This window comes from Mustela erminea, chromosome 3 (assembly GCF_009829155.1).
Source record: "Mustela erminea isolate mMusErm1 chromosome 3, mMusErm1.Pri, whole genome shotgun sequence".
Classification (NCBI taxonomy): domain Eukaryota; kingdom Metazoa; phylum Chordata; class Mammalia; order Carnivora; family Mustelidae; genus Mustela; species Mustela erminea.
The window spans coordinates 163,806,610-163,824,582 of NC_045616.1; the positions used below are offsets into that span (position 1 = coordinate 163,806,610).

Here is a 17,973-nt window from a genome sequence, read left to right on the forward strand (position 1 = left end):
GACGGCCAGGTGGGTGGGCCCACGGCCCTCGTCCGTGCGCGACGGGTGAACCAGCCCCCGAGGAGGCACGACAGGCCGAGCACCCGAGCTCCCGCGGCCCCTCCCCACGCACGGCCCAAGGCACAGACATGCCTCTGCACACACGTGGTGCACGAGGAGGTCGAGGGAGGGGGCCACCGGGCCCGGCAGGGTGGATGGCCTCTGCGAAGCACTAGGTCTGCCTGGGGGGACCCGCCAGTCCCACCGCACGGGCCGTGCTGCCCTCTAGTGGCCCGCGGGCAGCGCAGCAGAGGCCCCCAGCAGCCCTGCTTCCTGGGCAATAATGGGTCTTGGTCCGGTGGACTTCCCCACTCTTAGAGCTTGTCCTCCACCAGCAGGGCCTGGCTCTAGGGCCGCACCCCCACCTAGTCTGTCCCTCTAGGCTTCTCCTCCCCCTGCCTATCTCCCTCACCCCGTTTTTCCGCCCGTCAGCACCAGCCTGGTCGCCGCCCCTTCCTTCCATCGGGGCACCTGGGGATCAGGCATTTCAGCAGCAAACTCACGAGGTGAAGTTGTCTCAGGGACCCCAGTCGTGCAGCGCAGTGCACCCCTCTTCTCCCGACCCTGGTGCCTGCAGACTCCACTTCTACCCCCACTGCAGGGGTTCAAGCAGACCACAGACTCGGGCTCCGGTGTCCAACAGGAGCGGGTCCAGGCTCCGAATCCGGCTCTGGGTGTCATTCCCACCCAGCAGGCAGTCGCTCTTACACCTGAGAGCATGAAACCGGCTAAAAGCTCAATAATCGTATGAATAACGTTTCAATAAAATTGAGAGCACTGGGAAGGGATAAGAGAACCAGAACGAGAACATTCTCGGGGAAAAGTTTTAATACTTAAGAAGTTCTGTAACAAAAGATAACATGTTCCTGAAAACGTATATAAACCGTGAACATCAAAGCAACAGGCAACCCCAAATACAACGACCCACGAGACCCAGCGATCAGCCAGTGTCCATGGCCACCGTGACCACACACTCGTGCCGCAGGAACCTCGCTGAAGGAACGACAGGCAGAAGTGCCACGTGCTGGGGCCTGTGGCGGATGCCAGGGCGGTGGCCCGTGGTCGCCCAGACGCCGAGGCTGCACCGTTCTCACAAATAGCACCACGACCGATTATCGGGAAAAGTGTTCTACCTGGGATGTTTTTCCTCAATTTCTGGAACATAGGAACAGGATCTCTTTATTGATTAGCCTCTGAAACGTGTGCAGTACACCCTGCAAAACAAGGTCAGGTCAGGAAGCTGCCTTCTGTCTCCAGCGAGGCCGACGTTCTTAATGCCAGGGTTACGTTATTATTTAAGGAGATAAGGTTTCCCTTTTGTTTCTTAATTAGCTACGGTAATTGCCCTTTTCAAATGTGTGTCAGCATTTTCTGCCCACGGGGCCAGACACAGGATGGGATGAGCACATCGGACAGTTCCTGACTGGACGGCAGAACGCGAAATGCCGTCCTTCCCAACCGCGGCAATGACAGGCCGCTGGCCTTAAACACATGTAAATACGGCACACTGCTTGGAACACCACTTAGCCTCGCGGGCTCTGGCCCTTAGACCAGGGCCGGTGCTGGAGACTCCGGCAGCTGCTGCTCTGAGCGGACACGTCACTCGCTGGTCGTGCTCAGAAAGCGGCGGGCGGAGAGCTCAGCTCAAATGCAAGACGAGAGCTTCTTCCTTTCTTCAAACTGCTTGTCCACCGCCATGGACAGGGCCTGCAGGAAGCCCTCGATGGTGACGGTGGGAGCCTGGAACGACACACGGGCACGGGGGCTGTCCTGGCTTCGGTGGGGCCGCTGGCGGCACCCCCGTGTGCGGACGGCAGCAGGGGCGCGGCCCCAGCACAGGGCGAGCGGGGCGCCGCTGAGTGCGAGCAGCCTCAGGGGGGTCAGGGAGGGCCCGGGGTGGGCTCTCCGCGAGCCCTGGGGGCTGTGTGAGGCCCCAGTGGGGCCTCCAAGTCCTCCTCCTACCCAGGAGCCCAACACTTAGGCATGGAGACAAATCAGGTTCCCAGCCACATTCTGTGTGGCTCCCAGCGAGGCCACAGCCCGTCCCACAGAGAGGTGGTGGGGACAGCGGAGTGCGGGAGGCGCGGAAGCCGCGGGGACTCACCTGGACGAACAGCGCGTGAGCCAGAAAAGGGAGTTTTCTTAGGACGCGGCCGCTGAGACCCTCACTCTTCCTGTGAACGGAGCGGTGTTTGGGGACAGTTTCAGGCCAGTTTCCCTCATCTCTGAATGTCCCTTCCCCTACAGCTGGTCTCCCCCAGTCTTCAGCGGCTGTCCTAGTGTGACCCCGGCCTCGGAGCGCGCACACGACCTGGCGGGCACGTGGCCTGCCGTGCGGCTCCCCCAGGGACCAGGCTGGTCCGCGTCTGCGCTGCCCTCCCTGCCCATCTCAACCAGTTGCAATCTCTTCAACAGATTATCCAAAAACAATCTGTTCTTCAGGCTACCCGGAAGGTTCAAGACCTTCACGGGCCTCACAGCTGCGGAATGAGGTCAAAGCCTCTGGTCGGAAGGCCGCTCGGAGACGGCCTGGCGCCCGCCGGTCTCTGCAGTCAGACCCTGCATACACGGCTCCGCGGCGATCCCCGTCTCTCTCCCATTTACCCAAATTCCGACCTCGGAGGCTCTGGTCCATCTCCCCGCCTCCCTCCTCACGCTCCCGGGCACCCACGCCATCTGAGGCGACAGTGCTGCGGGCTCTGGCCCCTGCACGCCAGCGGCTGTCCCCAGGGTGCCGGGGGCTGCCCTCCTGCTGCCCGGGGCCAGGAGCCCTGTGCTCTCCATTACTCCCCGGAGCCCCAAGCATAGCGCTCCGAGGTCGGCACTCGGACAGAAGCTTCCAGTCTTTTCTTCCTGCACGTTTGTACAACTTGAACAAAGACCGTTTAAGAAATCACCAGTGTGTCAAGACAGCCTTAATGTGAATGTCTTCTCTTTTCAGAGAGACGCACAGCACTGTTTTCTGTTTCCTAAAGCCGCCTCTTGGAGGGCAGCTGCCCTCCACCCTCTGGCCAGGAACCCGGGGCCGGGGTGGCAGAGGGCTCTCGAAGCCCTCCTGGCACGCATGCGACACATGGCTCCGGAACCAATTCCCTGTCCTGCGACCCCGCACCGCTAGCCCAGGCTGCTCCGGTCAGCTACAACTGCCCATCACCGCGACAGACGCGCTTCTCTGGTTACAGACACGACGTCAACTCACACCTTGAAATTTCACTCAAAAGGAGGCTCAACTTGGACACGTTGTTTTCGATGAAGCCGATCATCTCCAGCTCCCGGAGGGTCAGCAGCTGCTGGCGAGGGTATATGATCTGACACTGGGGACAGAGACGGGCGTCAGCGCCAGGCCCACGGGGCAGAGTGCACACCGTCAGCCACTAAGACAGTCCCCAGAGAGCAGGCAGCCGCACCCCCTCACAGAAACGCAGGCACAGAAGGCCCGGACCAGGCCGCTCTCTCTTGCTCCTACACGCGCCCCTGCTCCCTCAACGCAGGTGAGAATGCCAACGACAAAACACATCTCAGAGACACGCCGTGGCCCAGCCTCTCCGTGTTCTCAGCCAAGATGTGTCTTCACGTGTCAGGAAAGGGAGGGCCGTGGAGGCGCTGAGGCTGGTAATGGGTTTCAGTGGTTCAGCATAGCCCCGTGGAGCAGAGTCGGGCCCAGGAACCGGGACTTGGCCTGCCTTTCCAGGACAGTCTCCACTGGGTGTTTTTAAGATCAGGCTGTTGTGTGGGGCAACGGCACAGCCCGAGGCTGGATCTGGGCCCTGAGTTCCTGCCCAGGCCACGTGTCTGCACGTGGGACGCTCTGCCAAGGGGCCGCGTTCACAGGTCAGGGTGCTCAGTGACCGCTACCAAATGACTTTGAACGTGAACTCTTTCGACTCAGAAACCGGGAAAGAACACAACAAATGGCTTTCTCTGTACGTTCTGGAGGTTTGCTTAAGGCTGTGGGTAAATTTAAAAAAACAGGGTTTGTGTGGGAGGATTCTCAGCCTTCTAGTGACCCCCCCTCAGCCTCCCTGCGACGGCCCCCCACCCCTCCCAGCGACACAGGCCACCCAGGCGCACGCCAGAACTGCCAAGTCCCGACAGAGTGGGCCAGTCACGAGCAACAGCCATCAGGACTGACCAGATCTCCACGACGTCATCGGACATCTGAATTTCCTGTACACCACCCAAGAAACACCCCTACCCCACACGCCGAGCTCCCAGAAAAAGTCTGTTACGTTGGGCTAAACGTGCGAACGTCTCCTGGGTGCCAGGCCCCGTGCGAGCACGACCGCCGGCAGGTCCCATCACGCTAACTTCTCAGCAGCGACGCTTTTGGCAGTTCTCTCGGGACCCCGCGTCAAAGCTCCACAGGGCCCCTCTCTTCCGCCACGCCAGCGAACAGCAGCATGGGATGCGGCTGCCACGACCAGCTCTCCCACCCCCGTCACAAGCTGTGGCATCCTCACTGAGGGCATCGGGGCATCCTCTGCGAGGCCAGGCCCACTCTCACCTCCTGGTTACAGAGACACCAGCACCAGCACCACGTATGTCCCGCCTGCCGGCCGGCTCGCTCCCTACACAATTCCCGGACTCCACGGTGTGAGGAGCTTGAACCCCGCAGCAGGTACCGTCTGCCTTGAGCCCGCTGTGCCCACGCCAGAGCTCCTAGCACCCAGGCACATGGCCCATCCCTGCTGAAGTCGTTCACACAAGACCGACGGAGTGTTATCGTGCTCATGGCTGCTCTCAGAAAACAGGACTGAAGGGACATTAACACCACAGCCAATGACACCCTGTAAATGACCACCTCCTCAGGATGAACTTCCTAGCAACTAGGACCTCCGGCCCAGATGACCTCCCTGCAAACGACGACCACCCGTCAGGTCTCCCTATGAACTATGGCCTCCGGCCTGGATGACCTCCCTGTGGGCTGCGACCTCCGGCCCAGAATGACCTCCCTGTGGGCTGTGACCTCCCGCCCGGATTACCTCCCTGTGGGCTGTGACCTCCGGCCCGGAATGACCTCCCTGTGGGCTGCGACCTCCGGCCCGGAATGACCTCCCTGTGGGCTGCGACCTCTGACCCGGAATGACCTCCCTGTGGGCTGCGACCCCCAACCCGGATGATCCTCCCTGTGGGCCGCGACCTCTGACCCGGAATGACCTCGCTGTGGGCCGCGACCTCCGACCCGGAATGACCTCGCTGTGGGCCGCGACCTCCGACCCGGAATGACCTCCCTGTGGGCTGCGACCTCCGGCCCAGAATGACCTCCCTGTGGGCTGCGACCTCCGGCCCGGAATGACCTCCCTGTGGGCTGCGACCTCCCGCCCAGATGACCTCCCTGTGGGCTGCGACCTCCGGCACAGAATGACCTCCCTGTGGGCTGCGACCTCCCGCCCGGAATGACCTCCCTGTGGGCTGCGACCTCCCGCCCGGAATGACCTCCCTGTGGGCTGCGACCTCCCGCCCGGAATGACCTCCCTGTGGGCTGCGACCTCCGACCCGGAATGACCTCCCTGTGGGCTGCGACCTCCCGCCCGGAATGACCTCCCTGTGGGCTGCGACCTCCGACCCGGAATGACCTCCCTGTGGGCTGCGCCCTCCACCCCGGAATGACCTCCCTGTGGGCTGCGACCTCCCGCCCGGAATGACCTCCCTGTGGGCTGCGACCTCCGACCCGGAATGACCTCCCTGTGGGCTGCGACCTCCGGCCCGGAATGACCTCCCTGTGGGCTGTGACCTCCCGCCCGGAATGACCTCCCTGTGGGCTGCGACCTCCGGCCCGGATGACCTCCCTGTGGGCTGCGACCTCCGGCCCAGAATGCCTCCCTGTGGGCTGCGACCTCCCGCCCGGATGACCTCCCTGTGGGCTGCGACCTCCGGCACAGAATGACCTCCCTGTGGGCTGCGACCTCCCGCCCGGATGACCTCCCTGTGGGCTGCGACCTCCGGCCCGGATGACCTCCCTGTGGGCTGCGACCTCCGGCCCGGAATGACCTCCCTGTGGGCTGCGACCTCCGGCCCAGAATGCCTCCCTGTGGGCTGTGACCTCCAGTCAGGAGGTCTCCCTGGGGACTGGCACAAGCCGGCAGGCTACTGCAGCCGGACCCCCACCCCAGCCCACTCATCCCTTGCAGGTCGGTAGACCAAATGCTCACGATTATCGTTTTGTGCCAAAAGAACAAAAATACTGAGTCGGCGGCCACAGTTCCAACTAACAGCTCCGCCTGCCAGGAATAGCTGCAGCTTTCGGCCAGAGACCGTAGCGCCACACTTGGGGGCCCCTCCAGGTCGCAGTGAGCTATTCTGAGCTGCGTCAGGGAGGGCAAAACCAGGAAAACTCGGCGGCGAGAGGTGTGAGGAGGCACCCAGCACCTTCATCAGCTCTTCCAAGCAGGAGAGGTAGATCTTGAAGATGGCTGCCGCAGAGGGAGGTCCGATGTACTGCCTGATGTCAGCCCTGTCCACGAAGGCCACGTCGATCCTCTCCGTGATGTTGGAAGTGGTCAGAATCACCACATTGCAGTGCCTAGAAACAGAAGAGCGCGGGTCAGCCCCCAAGTGCCTCAGTGACTCCCTCGCGCGCTGTCCCGCGAAGCTTCCGGCGTTCGGCCAGCGTCCTAGCCGGCTACAAGGTCTTCCAAGTGCCTGTGGGATCCCCAACTCCCACCAAGCTCTCCCGGCTGTAACACAGTGCACCAAGCAGACCCTGTGCTCCTCAGACTTCCAGAAAGTTCTCCCAGACTCCCACTTCCTTATTCCCTCCCCTCCCTCAACCGTGGCTTGGTGAAACTCTGACTCGCGTGCAGAGTCCTGATGGCTCTCGCGCCCCCGTGCGCTGCGGAGCTGAACTGCTGATCCCAGGCACCAGCTGCTCTCCCCTTTAGCTTCTAAGCTCTGTGCGAGAGAACGTGGCTGCCTCGCCGCTCACTGACGTGCACCAGCACAGAGCAGGCCCGAGGCACCCTGGGGAGCACGCTTCCCAGCCCAGGGGGCTCAGGGTCGGGGATGCAGCAGGGCTCCCCCGAGGCCCGTGGTGGGCGCACACACAGGCCGCAGGAAGCTACCTGGCCGGGGGAGCCCCTGGAAGGGCCAGGTTTTACCTGGTGTCTGGCAACAGGTGCACAGCACAGGGTGAGCAGGAGTGAGCGAGGGAGGGGTGAGGAGTGCAGGGGTCTTAGGAGCCCAGGGTGTCAGAGCCACACAAAGGCAGGCCTGGAAAGGCCATCTCGAGGAGCCTGGACAGGGAGCGTGAAGGGGACAGGAAAGTATGAGGGAAACCAAAGGCCCACATGTCTCCCCTCCTGAGCCCACAGCTGCCGGCAACAGGAAGGGGTTGGGCTCCAACAGCGGTTGTATGACGAAGCCGTCCCTGCAGCAGGAACCCTGGAAATGGGGGCTTCGGAGCTGAGCGACTGCTCTGGGGTGTGCTGGACACCTAGTCCAGTGGCCCCGCAGGCCTCGGATGGGTGAGCAAGGCCAGGCACCGGCTGCCCGGGCTGCCCAAAGAGATGAGAGGAGAGGCCGGCGGCAGAAACGGAGGTGGTCTGGGAGTGGAGGCAGCGGAGGGACGGTCAGGGGTCAGATGCTGTAGAAAACTCCGGAGAGCACAGCCCGCCACTGAAGGCGCAGGAGCAGAGACCAGGAAGAGCATGGGCAGCGCCGGCCGCAGGGTGGGAGCGAGCGGCCCCCACAGCCAACCCTGAGAGCCGCGTCCAGAGAAGTCAGAGCCTCTCGGTGGTGAAGATACGCCGAAGGCCTGGGCGAACGGCCCTTAGCGAAGTCAGTTCCCTGCGAGTCCGTATGTAGCGAGCTCGTTTCCGAGCGCTGCGCTGGGGTCCGGCACCCTCGGTGTAGGACAGCACCCTAGGACTGTGAGAGCTGTGGGCAGCGGAGCGGCCGGCGGAACGCTGCAGAGAACGCAGAGGGGCTCTGGCATGGACACTGCTTCCTTGTGAGTCTGCTTACTAGGAGTCACTCCTCAAAGCGGGACCAGCCTAGGCTACACCGACCACAGGCTCCGGACCTGCAAGGCTGGGCTGTGCCACAGGGAGTCCGGCGCCACGAAGGGCGTGCAGGTAACGTCCACCTGCCCGTCGTAGCCCTTCAGTGCCAACGAGCTTGCGTGCGTCACGTTTCACTCCATCCCGCGCTTTTCCGTGGCCGTGAGTTTCCGGCACGAGCAGGTCTGCGCTACGACTTCAGTAGTTCCAAGTCCTGCACAGCTACGGGCTGCAGCGGGCACACACGCGGCCTCGGGCGGGCGAGGCAGAGCAGACTTGGTGGCAGCCGAGCTTCCAGTCGGAGGAGCCGGAAGGAAGGTCTCGTGTGTGGGCGCCTCCCACCCTCGCGTGGCCCCCCTGTGCCCCGGTCAGTGTCACCTCTTGATCCGGTCGATCTGGGTCAGGACGGCATTGACCACGCGTATGGCGTCCGAAGGCTCGGTGCCGGCCCTGCAGGCGTTGCGGGCAGCCGTGAGGCTCTCCACCTGTGGGGGTGGGACAACAGGAGGCAGAGGGCGGCGCCTGGCCCCACGGGCCGCCGGCAGCCGCACCGACCAAGCTCGCGGGGAGCAAGTGGAGGGCTGTGTGTGAGCCCGCGGAGCCAGAAGCCGGTCGCGCGGGAGGCCGAGGGCGAGCGCGCAGCGGGGCGGGTGCTGGGCGGAGGCCGGGCTGAGCCAGGGCTGGAATCTGCTTCAGTCACAGGTGTGATGGCCAGACGCACGTACCTCGTCAATCAGCACAAACACCAGAGCGTCCTTGTCGTCGATCAAGTCCTGAATCTTCTGGAACATCTTGGTTACCAGCTTACCGCTCTGGAAGCAGAACAGCTCTCCAGTGGCGGCTTGCGCCCGTCAGGCTGCCCGGTGCTCTCGCGCACCCGCGGTCCCCGCCCAGCCACAGTCTGGGCCCACTGTCTCCGGACGGCCCCAGGAGAAACTCTGAACCCAGGGAGCCAGGGCCACACGGAAGGAGGCCGACCCACATGCCGCCTTGCCCTACTCCATGTGCAGGGACAGCGCGCCCGAACCCGCACCGGCCCAGCTCCAGGACACCTGGCACAGGTGTCGTCTCCCACTTGGCGAACTTCCTCCTTCCCCTTCCCTGCTGTCCCATGACCAGGAACAAGACGGCTCCGACGCAAACACACAGCCAGCAGGCACGCGCCTTACGAGTGCTCCGTCCGGGCTCACTGCCCACCAGACGGATCCCCTGACACAGCGGCCGGGGCTGCCGCTGCTCGCTGTGACCAGCCGAGGACCCTCTCAGGCCTCATACTATTCCCAGGGGACCGCTTAGCTCCGGAACTCCCCTCTGACCCTGAAGTCAGCCACGCTGTCATGTGGTACCTATTTCCCACGTTCTCGGAGGAGAAAGCTGGCCTGTACAGGGGACCCTGTCCACCCACACAGCTGGCGAGCCTGCGTGGCAGAAGTCACGCTAACACTTACTTCCGAGAACCACTTGGAAAAGAGACTGTGGCTGTTTATTTCAATCAGCTGGCCGTACCGGTACCTGGGAGGAGAAAACAGAGTTAAGACAGTCGGCTCACAAATCGGGTACCCCTGGGGCAACCGCTCCTTCTTCAGCACAGCCCGCTCACTGGTTAAGTCGTGCTGCCTAGCGAGGCTCCTGGTAATCGTGAGTCACCTCAAGACGACGCGAGGGCTCAGGTAATTATGAAAACCTACTGGCGTGCAGCTGGGGGTCCCGAGCGAAGCGAACGCAGGCTTCTGAATAACATCTTCATTTGAATCAGAGCGAGAGTAAACTCTCACTTCTAACCTACCCGTAATCCCCAGCCCTAACGCGGTGAGAAGAATCACCAGCAGCCACGAGGCAGGCAAGACAAATCGTAGTCGTCGTGAGTCTTGGACAGAGCGGAACATGTCTCCTCCTCTAAAACCGCCACGAGCGGGACGATGTTTCCCAGCACACCACGACATCCTGAGCCCGGGGGTGCCCAGACGCCCCGAGGCGAGCTCAGCACATGCGGCTGGAAACCCGCGCACACGGGAGGTGGCCGGGGCAGAAGGGAAGCCGAGCCAGGTCCTTGGCCCAACGGAAGTCCGCACAAGGAAAACCATCACTCTCAAACTATCACACTCGGCTTTCCGTTTGCTGATTCTTTTTCCAAAAGAGGGAAGGGGAGAGACAACCTAACGAAATCAAGATCGGGTCGAATATTACAGTTTAATTCGAAAGCCTTTGGACGAGATGAGCATTGAAGCTTCGCTAAGGTTTCTTTCCACAACTTCTAAGCCGAAAACTAAACGTGCGTTTTCAGATGTGCTTTAGAGAGTGGTGTTTCTTGTAGTAACACGTTCAGCCTCCGCTGTCTTAGGACACCGCCCCAAGAGATCTTTAAAACGCGGTGCATTTCAGGAGGTCTGGACAAGCCCAGCTGCCAAGCATGGACCAGGGCACAGATACACAAGCGTAGACGCAGAGCAATTTCCCAACGTAAAAGCCCCCAGGGGATGCGTCTGAAAAGCGGCGCGACAGAGGAACGTGCGCCTCACGGAGTCTCTCCTCTGAAGTCCACTGAGCAACGCGCACCGAGTAACCCTCCGCATCAACCAGAAAATGAGACAAAAATCACAACGGTGTTTGGAAGGGACTGGCCGGCAAGCATGGACGACTGTCACCCCACATGGGATGTGACGGAGCCCTACAGCTGCCTGGGCTCTCTGCCTGCGGTCCCTTCCAACCACAACTGCCAACACGTGTGCAGCCACTATGCCAACTTGGACCCAGAGGCCTGAGTTCAAGGAGCCTGAGGCAGTGGAGGCTGCAGGCAAGCTCAAGGGGACGTGGAGATGTAGGAGAAAACCCCAGCAACCATCTCGGGGTCCTTCCGGGTCTTTCCTGAACACTCAGGCACGTGACAAAACGGAAATCCCAGGAGGCTGGAGAGCTGTGGGCCGCGCGGCTCTGGGTGTTCGTAGCTGGGACGTTCATGTTCCCAACGGCCAAGCTGGACAGGACCTGCTCTGACTGGGGCGCTCCACGGAGATCCCGGAAGGGCCTCACTTCCGCCTTCAGTGCAGACTCCTCTGCAGCAAGGCTTCAACTCGCACCGGGTCACCGGAATGCCCAGCAGAAGGCAAGCCAACAGAAACAAGGTCTGCATTCAATTGGAGCTTCACTGACTAGATGAGAAGCCGAAACGGACCCCACGGCAGGAGAGCCGCCGGCAGCAGAGACTCGGCACGCAAGACAGCAACGGGACCAGCGGGGAAGAAGGCGACACGGCGGCTGCTCGCCGGCTCGAGCGCTGCAGCAAGCACAAGGCGTCGGAGAATGGCAAAGTATAAAAGGAAGCAAGCGGAACCTTCAGAGGGAAAAATAAACTCTCGGAGAGATGTTGCAGGATAGAATTAAAAGCAGATTAGAGGGGTGAGTGGGTGGCTCAGTCGTTGGGCGTCTGCCTTGGGCTCAGGCCATGGTCCTGGGATCGAGCCCCACACGGGGCTCCCTGCTCGGCGGGGACCCTGCTCCTCCCCCTCCCCCGCTTGTGTTCTCCCTCTCTCGCGGTGTCTCTGCCAAATAAATAAAATCCTTAAAAAAAAAAAGATTAGATATTTTGGAAAATGGCTCAAAATGGAACAGAAAATTTTTAGATTCAGGTTCTAGACCCGGAAAGACCGAAAAGCACGACCAGCGGTGTGTGGAGCATCAGGCAATTGAACGTGCATGTGAACGGGTCCTCAGAAAGTGGGGGCGGGGGGGCTGGAGCCCAGCCACGTGGTGTCTAACGCGAGGAGCCAGCCCGAGCTCCGGGTCAGACCCACCGAGAGGCTCGGGCCCTCCTCTCCCAGGCGGCAGAGCATCGACCGTCAGCACGAGTGGCGAGCGTCCCGAGCGCTGTCCCAGCGTCCTGTCCCCGAGGGCAGAAACGCGTCACCAGAAAGACCACGTGCTCACTGTGAAGCAAGCGCCATCAGCTCAAGAAGACTGAGCCCTAACTCGGCACCGCCAGGCACAGAGCCGGTGCATCACCTGACTCGGAGCACAGCGACTCCGTACGGAGCCAGGGGAAATCGCGAGAAAGTAAAACACCTCTGGGCCACAAACGAGAAGCCACCGGTCCGGCCACTCTCCTTCCGTGGGTTATCAGATGTTACCTGCTTGAGAGCCTAATGGTCAGCTTCTGGGCTAAGGCTTTACACAGGGAGGTCTTCCCAGTTCCCGGAGGGCCTGCAACAGAACCGAGAATGTGTTAAGCTGGCGTGGTAGCAGGTGTCTTCCAACAGGCCGCCACGCTCCGGCTGGCACACAAGGCAGGCAGCGGGACTCGGCGCTACAGACGCTGGTCCCCGAGCGTTGCGGACTCACGAATCCCCGCGGCACAAATGCCAGCCAACGAGAGCAACATGCTTCGTGGGTCTTTCCCTTTTCCTCCTAGTCTGGTCTCAGCTCCCGCACCCCGACACAGCATCACCTCCTGGCACGGGGGTCCCCTCAGCATCCCGAGCGAGCCCTCTATCTCCTGGTCGGCAGCTTCACCAACACCCTCGCCTTCCCCACGTGTCCTCTATAAAACCCACTGGGACCTTGCGAGAGGTCCAAGGCCTCTCACGACAGTCACTTCCTCGGGGCCCACGCTACACCAGAATGGCAGCGGGTGGGGGCCCCTGCCCCGTGGGCCATTCGGCACAGAGCCTGGCAGCGGCTGACATGACCAACACGCAGAACTCCCGCGTCTGTCCGGACACGCAACTTGCTCCAACTTTCTGTGCACGCTCTCGATAATTAAAACGACACCACGTAACCGCGGCGGAGGAGAAAACGTGCTATTCCGCCTGCTGACTGCTACGGTCGCCTACTCAGAACCGAGGACGACGGCGTGCGGAGCAGGTCTGCAGCTGCTCGGGGGGCGCGGCAGCCTGCAGCAAACCGGGAAGGAGCTAACTACTTCGCACCCCACTTCATCGCGGGGCTCTCTCGATTGCCTTCTAACCGGTGACGTTAAGGACAAACCCAGGTTTTCTTTGGAGAAGATTCAACAGAGCATGGTTGTCACGCTTTGCGGTCATAAAGCTCCAAAGATGCTACAAAGAAGCGCGAGGCGATTTCGGCCCTAAGGCTTGTAGGAGCCCTTGGGCATGAGGCAGTTGCTTGACAAGCTAGAGGATAATGCAGCGAAGTCACAAGGCGGCGACTGGGGGTGGCCAAGCGAAGGGCCAAGCGTAAGGTGAGCTGTACCACTTCCCAGAGAGGGACGCTCTAGGACAGCTCCGGCTGCATCAGAACACAACGGTGCCTCCCTGAAGGCCGGCGGGACGCGCAGAGGCCCCCGTTCACGCCTGTCTTGTTTAAGGAGCGACTCCCGTGCTTTACCGTGCAGCAGCACCACCCGGTTCCAGGAGCGACCCCTGTGCTTTACCGTGCAGCAGCACCACCCGGTTCCAGGAGCGACCCCCGTGCTTTACCGTGCAGCAGCACCACCCGGTTCCAGGCGATGAGGTTGCTGTCGACATTCTTGTCCGAGAACAGCAGAGTCGTCGTCACGTAATCCAGGAGCTGCGTGAAGACAGGTGGACGCGGTCACCGGTGCCGACGGGGCAGCGGCCCCCAGCGGAGGCGCTGCTGGAGCCTGTGCCCAAGGAGGGGCATGGGCACTGGGCCGCCCCTCAGAAGCTGCCCGCAGCAGTGGCGGACGCCTCCTAAGAAACTCATAACGTAAGGACAGGCCGCTACTACCATCCCACTAAAAATAAAGGGCAACACGAGGGCCACTCTCACTAAAAGCGTCAAGATCCTACAAAAGGACGAGACTTGGCATGTGCTAAGTGTCTCGTGCCTCGGGGACAACACAGCGGGGGGCAAGTGGCAGCACTGGGGCCCCGGACAGCAGCCACGACTGTTCTTGCAGCCTGAGGGGATGCGGGGTGGACCTCCAGGGTCCCCCGCAGCACGCAGGACCCTTCCCCTTGAAGAGGGTTCCGACGAGCTGGTGCTTGCTCAGACACGCCTGCCTGCTCCGTCTGCCCCCTGACCCTGCTTCTCCAGGCCTGATGGGTTCCTAAGAGCACAGTCCAATCACACTTGTCTCACACCAGGCACCTTTCTCCCCCCAGGGACCAGCTCTGCTGGGGAGCAACCCTAGAGGACGGGTATGCAAGACACGGGCTGCTGCTGGGCCTGAGTTCCCAAAGCCTATTTGAGTTCAAGGGCTCTGAGATGCTGGAGAAGACTGTACAGGTGGGTCCCACCTCCAACAAGCGGCCCCCTTAGAAAACGGCACAAACAACTTACATGAGATTTGACTTCCACATCATATACCAAGCTGTCCCAAAGCCCGTGGAATTCAGCTGGGAGAGAATAAAACACAAATCTGATTTTAAGAACACAGGCATTACACTGGCCCCGGAGGCCTGCTCTGAGCCACTGACACCCTCCGCTGCTCCACACGTGGCTGGCTCAGGCTCTCCTTACAGGCAGGCGGAATTTTAAAATTTTTTCTTAATGTTGCAAGGCTGCTTTTTTTTTTTTTTTTTTAAGGTTTTTCTTATTTATTTGACAGAGATCACAGGTCGGCAGAGAGGCAGACAGAGAGAGAGGGGGAAGCAGACTCCCTGGTGAGCAGAGAGCCCGATGCGGGGCTTGATCCCAAGACCCTGACATCATGACCTGAGCCGAAGGCAGCGGCTTAACCCACTGAGCCACCCAGGCGCCCCTATAATTGTGGTTTTAATTTGCATTTCCCTGATAACTCATGATGCTGAATATTTTTTCATATTCTTTTAATTATTACTTTTCAAGATTTTATTCACTTACTTAAGAAAGAGAATGAAAGAAAAACATGGAGCATGGGGGGGTGGTCAGAGGGAGAAGCAGGTTCCTCGCTGAGCAGAGAGCCCGATGCGGGGCTCCATCCCAGGAACCTGAGACCATGACCTGAGCCGAAGGCAGAGGCTTAACCCACTGAGCCACCCAGACATCCTGGATTTGAGTTCTTCTTAAAATTAAAGGGGCTAAGTAATTGCCAGCCACGTAACTTTTGACAGATAATTAAGCGGAGTACAGAGACAGTTTCCTGTCACGTTACCACACGTAATTACCTTCCGTGGACCCACACTTCTGCCATGAGCACAGATCCAGACCCACCACTCACCCCACCGGCCAGCACTTGGGCAGGGCAGCGAAAGGTCTAGACCAGCTGTCAGGACCTCAGACGTAGCCCCAAGGACTGGCTTCGCCCCAGAACTCTGCCTGCTAAAACACGACAAAGTCCTTGGAGAAGCAAAGAAAAGGCAGGAGGAAGGAGGGGCCAGCAGGTGACCAGCTGGACGGGAAAAGAGCACCTTCTTTTTCTCAGTCAGCACCATCTTCGAGGGCCCTGCCCGAAGGAACACAGGCCTACAGTGGAGATCTCCACGGTCCTCTCTTGCGATCCGCTTCCCATCTCACAAGAAATGAGGCTGAAAGCCTCCAGAACAGATGGACCCGCACAAAGTCCTCAGCTAACGGACTTGGAGAGCCCGGGCCGCGTGCCGACGTCTGCCCTTGTGTCTCGGGGGTGGCCCGCCCGCCCTCCCGGTCACACACCTGCAGGCAGGACCCAGTGGCTTGCGGCAGTGATGTTCTCCGACTCCTCCTCCAGAGTCTCACTGCTGGGGCCGCCCTCGTTCAGCTGGAAGACGTGCAGCACGACCGTGCAGGCGCCCAGATCGATGGGCTGTGGCAAGAAGGGACACCAAGTAAAGCCCCACACACCGCAAACAACTCGCCCCTGATTCTAGCCATCAGAGTTAGGAGGTAACGTCCACAAACAAAGATCAAACACGCCCATCAGAAACCAGTTCCTAGATCAAGTACAAAAATCTATGGTGCTCAGGTTTAGCATTAGCACTTTCCTAAACACTCCCCCTCTCTACCCAAGAAAGGACTTCATCGTTACTTGTAATCATGAAAGTCACATGTTTGTTGAAAAATACAAAAAACAAAGAACGAAGACCGCCAAAGCCCCCACGTCCGACCTCACCCACGTTCTGGTCTGGGACGTGCCACCCGTATTGGCCCGCAGAGGTCTCTGGGTGCGCCGTCCCGCAGCAGGGCTCGGAAACGTCTTCTGCCCGCAGACAGGGACCTAGCGCGAGCTTTCCCACTGCCGCGTGGGGCGGACGGAGCGCTCCCTTAGCCAAAGCCTGACTGAGGGACAACCGAGACATTCCAAACCACCAGCTCCTACCAACGACGCGTACAAAACGTCACTCACGTTACTTCATAGAACTACACAACTGCTGTTGAGATTCTCCTAGCTGAACCTGCAGAGTCCACGTTGAGAGCGTTAAGTTGTTGTTCTGGTTCTGGTTAACCCGTGCTGCCTCCGTCTGCGGAAAGCTCTTCCGCTCGCTTCAGGCTGGCCGAAACCAGGTAGGGCGGACAAAGCCGAGCAGGCCACCGGCGTTAGTGCCCGTGTATGAACGGAGGCCCACCTTGCACGCACAATTTCAGTGCCAAAGCAATTCTTCCAAACGGACTCTTTACGAGACACGAACCACGGACATACCGGTGATGCATCTACCCGAGAGAGACGCCGGGCTTGTTCTCAAAGGGACAGAAACACCCCGACGTACCCACCCTGTCACACGGAGCTGGTGGCGACGCAGTCCACCGGGTGGGCCAGAGGAAGACTTCCAGAAGGAAAGCCCCTCTCTGCAGCCGCACCCCCTGCCTCCTAGGACCCTACACTCCCCGAGCACGCCAGACAATCGCTGACCTCAAGAACAGGGAGCGGGCAGGGGGCTCTCGGCAGCAGAGCCCACCACCCCACGGCCCGCAGCTGGCCTCTGCTTCCATCTGTGCCCCGACTGTGCTGCGGGCGTCCCGACGCAGGGACGCACCTACTCGCAGCCCCTGGCCTTTCCCAGAGCCGGTGCTCGTCTGACGAGCCCACAGGTACGCCAGCCAGCTTCGGACCGCAGGCCAGCGAAGCGGCAGGGACGCGTCCAACATGCGTCTTTGCTTCCGTGCGTTCTCCGAGGTGAAGTCTGCTCCCAGCGTGCGGCCCGAGCGCACCCAGGAGCCCGAGATCAAGACCGCGCACGCCACGGACCAGCCAGGAGCCCTCCGCACCGTGGACCCGGTACCTGTGGGTCTTTGGCCTTCAACTCCGTGTCAACGATGGCCACGGACTGCACGTGCCTGGTCAGGAACGGCTCGTCGAACTCGGTCCACGTGTAGTCCCCGAACACGATGTTATGCCTGTTGAGCAGCTTCCGGACGCTCTGCTTTATGTCCTCCTCCTTCGCGGTGCTGGGTCGGCGGGAAGACAGCGCTCAGCCCCGTGCTGAGTCTCGCGCCCCAGACCGCGCCGCAGCCGTGGCTCCCGCTCCGCCGGCTGACCCGAAGGTGGGTCAGCGCTCCCAGGGCCCGGGACCAGGCCGGGAGCGGGGTCGGCACCCGCGGCGCCGGGACCCGGTGGGGACGCGCGGACGGTGGCTCAGCACGGGGACGGGCGCGGACGGTGGGCCGGCACCGGACTCCGACGACCCCGAGTGGAAGGACCCCGCCCCCCCCGCGCCCCGAGCCCAGGACGTCCCGGCGCAGGAGCCCGAGGCCTGCGACGCTCCTGAGGAAACCCTGAGGCTCCCAGGGCGGCACGGAGCCTGCCAGGACCCCCGCTGGCCCTGGGACCCCGGCGCCCTCCTCCCGGCGACCCTCGGCGCGCCGGACCGTGCCCCGGGGGCAGGCAGCTCGGGGAGGGTCTCCCCCCGCGGCCCGCGGCCCCCGCCCCGGCGCTCACCTGCCGCCGCGCTGGTGCACCTCCACGTGCACGGTCGGCGCCTCGGCCACGCACGGCAGCGCCTGCTTCAGGTCGCCCACGGCCTCGTCCATGGCGCCGCCGCCGCCGCCGCCGCCGCCCCGGCCGCCGCCGCCTCCCGCCCGCCCCGCGCTCGAAAGTGCCGCGCGCCGCCCCTGACCCGGAAGC

The 17,973-nt window shown here is 61.5% G+C and overlaps 1 protein-coding gene across 5 annotated transcripts; it reads right to left on the minus strand.

Moving 5' to 3' along the window:
• Positions 1–849: 849 nt before the first annotated feature.
• Positions 850–17,967, minus strand: TRIP13 (thyroid hormone receptor interactor 13). 5 transcript variants are annotated; one of them, XM_032337849.1, is made up of 13 exons: positions 17,788–17,967; positions 17,132–17,297; positions 15,588–15,717; positions 14,295–14,350; positions 13,469–13,559; positions 12,161–12,233; positions 9,485–9,548; positions 8,762–8,848; positions 8,415–8,521; positions 6,409–6,562; positions 3,241–3,353; positions 2,144–2,213; positions 850–1,779 (listed from the first exon to the last, which is right to left on the minus strand). In XM_032337849.1, exons 1-13 carry the CDS (start codon positions 17,877–17,879, stop codon positions 1,684–1,686), a joined length of 1,299 nt encoding a protein of 432 aa, XP_032193740.1. In that variant the 5' UTR covers positions 17,880–17,967; the 3' UTR covers positions 850–1,683. The 5 variants fall into 5 exon arrangements, 3 of the variants coding, with proteins under 3 accessions (XP_032193740.1, XP_032193742.1, XP_032193741.1); XR_004284344.1 differs by having other exon boundaries at positions 1,725–1,779; positions 2,144–2,519; positions 3,239–3,353; XM_032337851.1 differs by lacking the exon at positions 850–1,779 and having other exon boundaries at positions 3,239–3,353.
• Between the last annotated feature and the right edge of the window lie 6 nt (positions 17,968–17,973).

Bases quoted from the DNA above. Each gene is read 5' to 3' on its own strand.
- TRIP13 (XM_032337849.1), bottom strand. From the start codon at position 17,879: ATGGACGAGGCCGTGGGCGACCTGAAGCAGGCGCTGCCGTGCGTGGCC. The intron at 9,549-12,160 runs GTAACATCTGAT...TTCTCCTCCCAG, and splicing joins ACCATTAGGCTCTCAAGCAG to GTACCGGTACGGCCAGCTGA. The intron at 3,354-6,408 runs GTGCTGGGTGCC...CTCTGTCCCCAG, and splicing joins GCTTGGAAGAGCTGATGAAG to TGTCAGATCATATACCCTCG.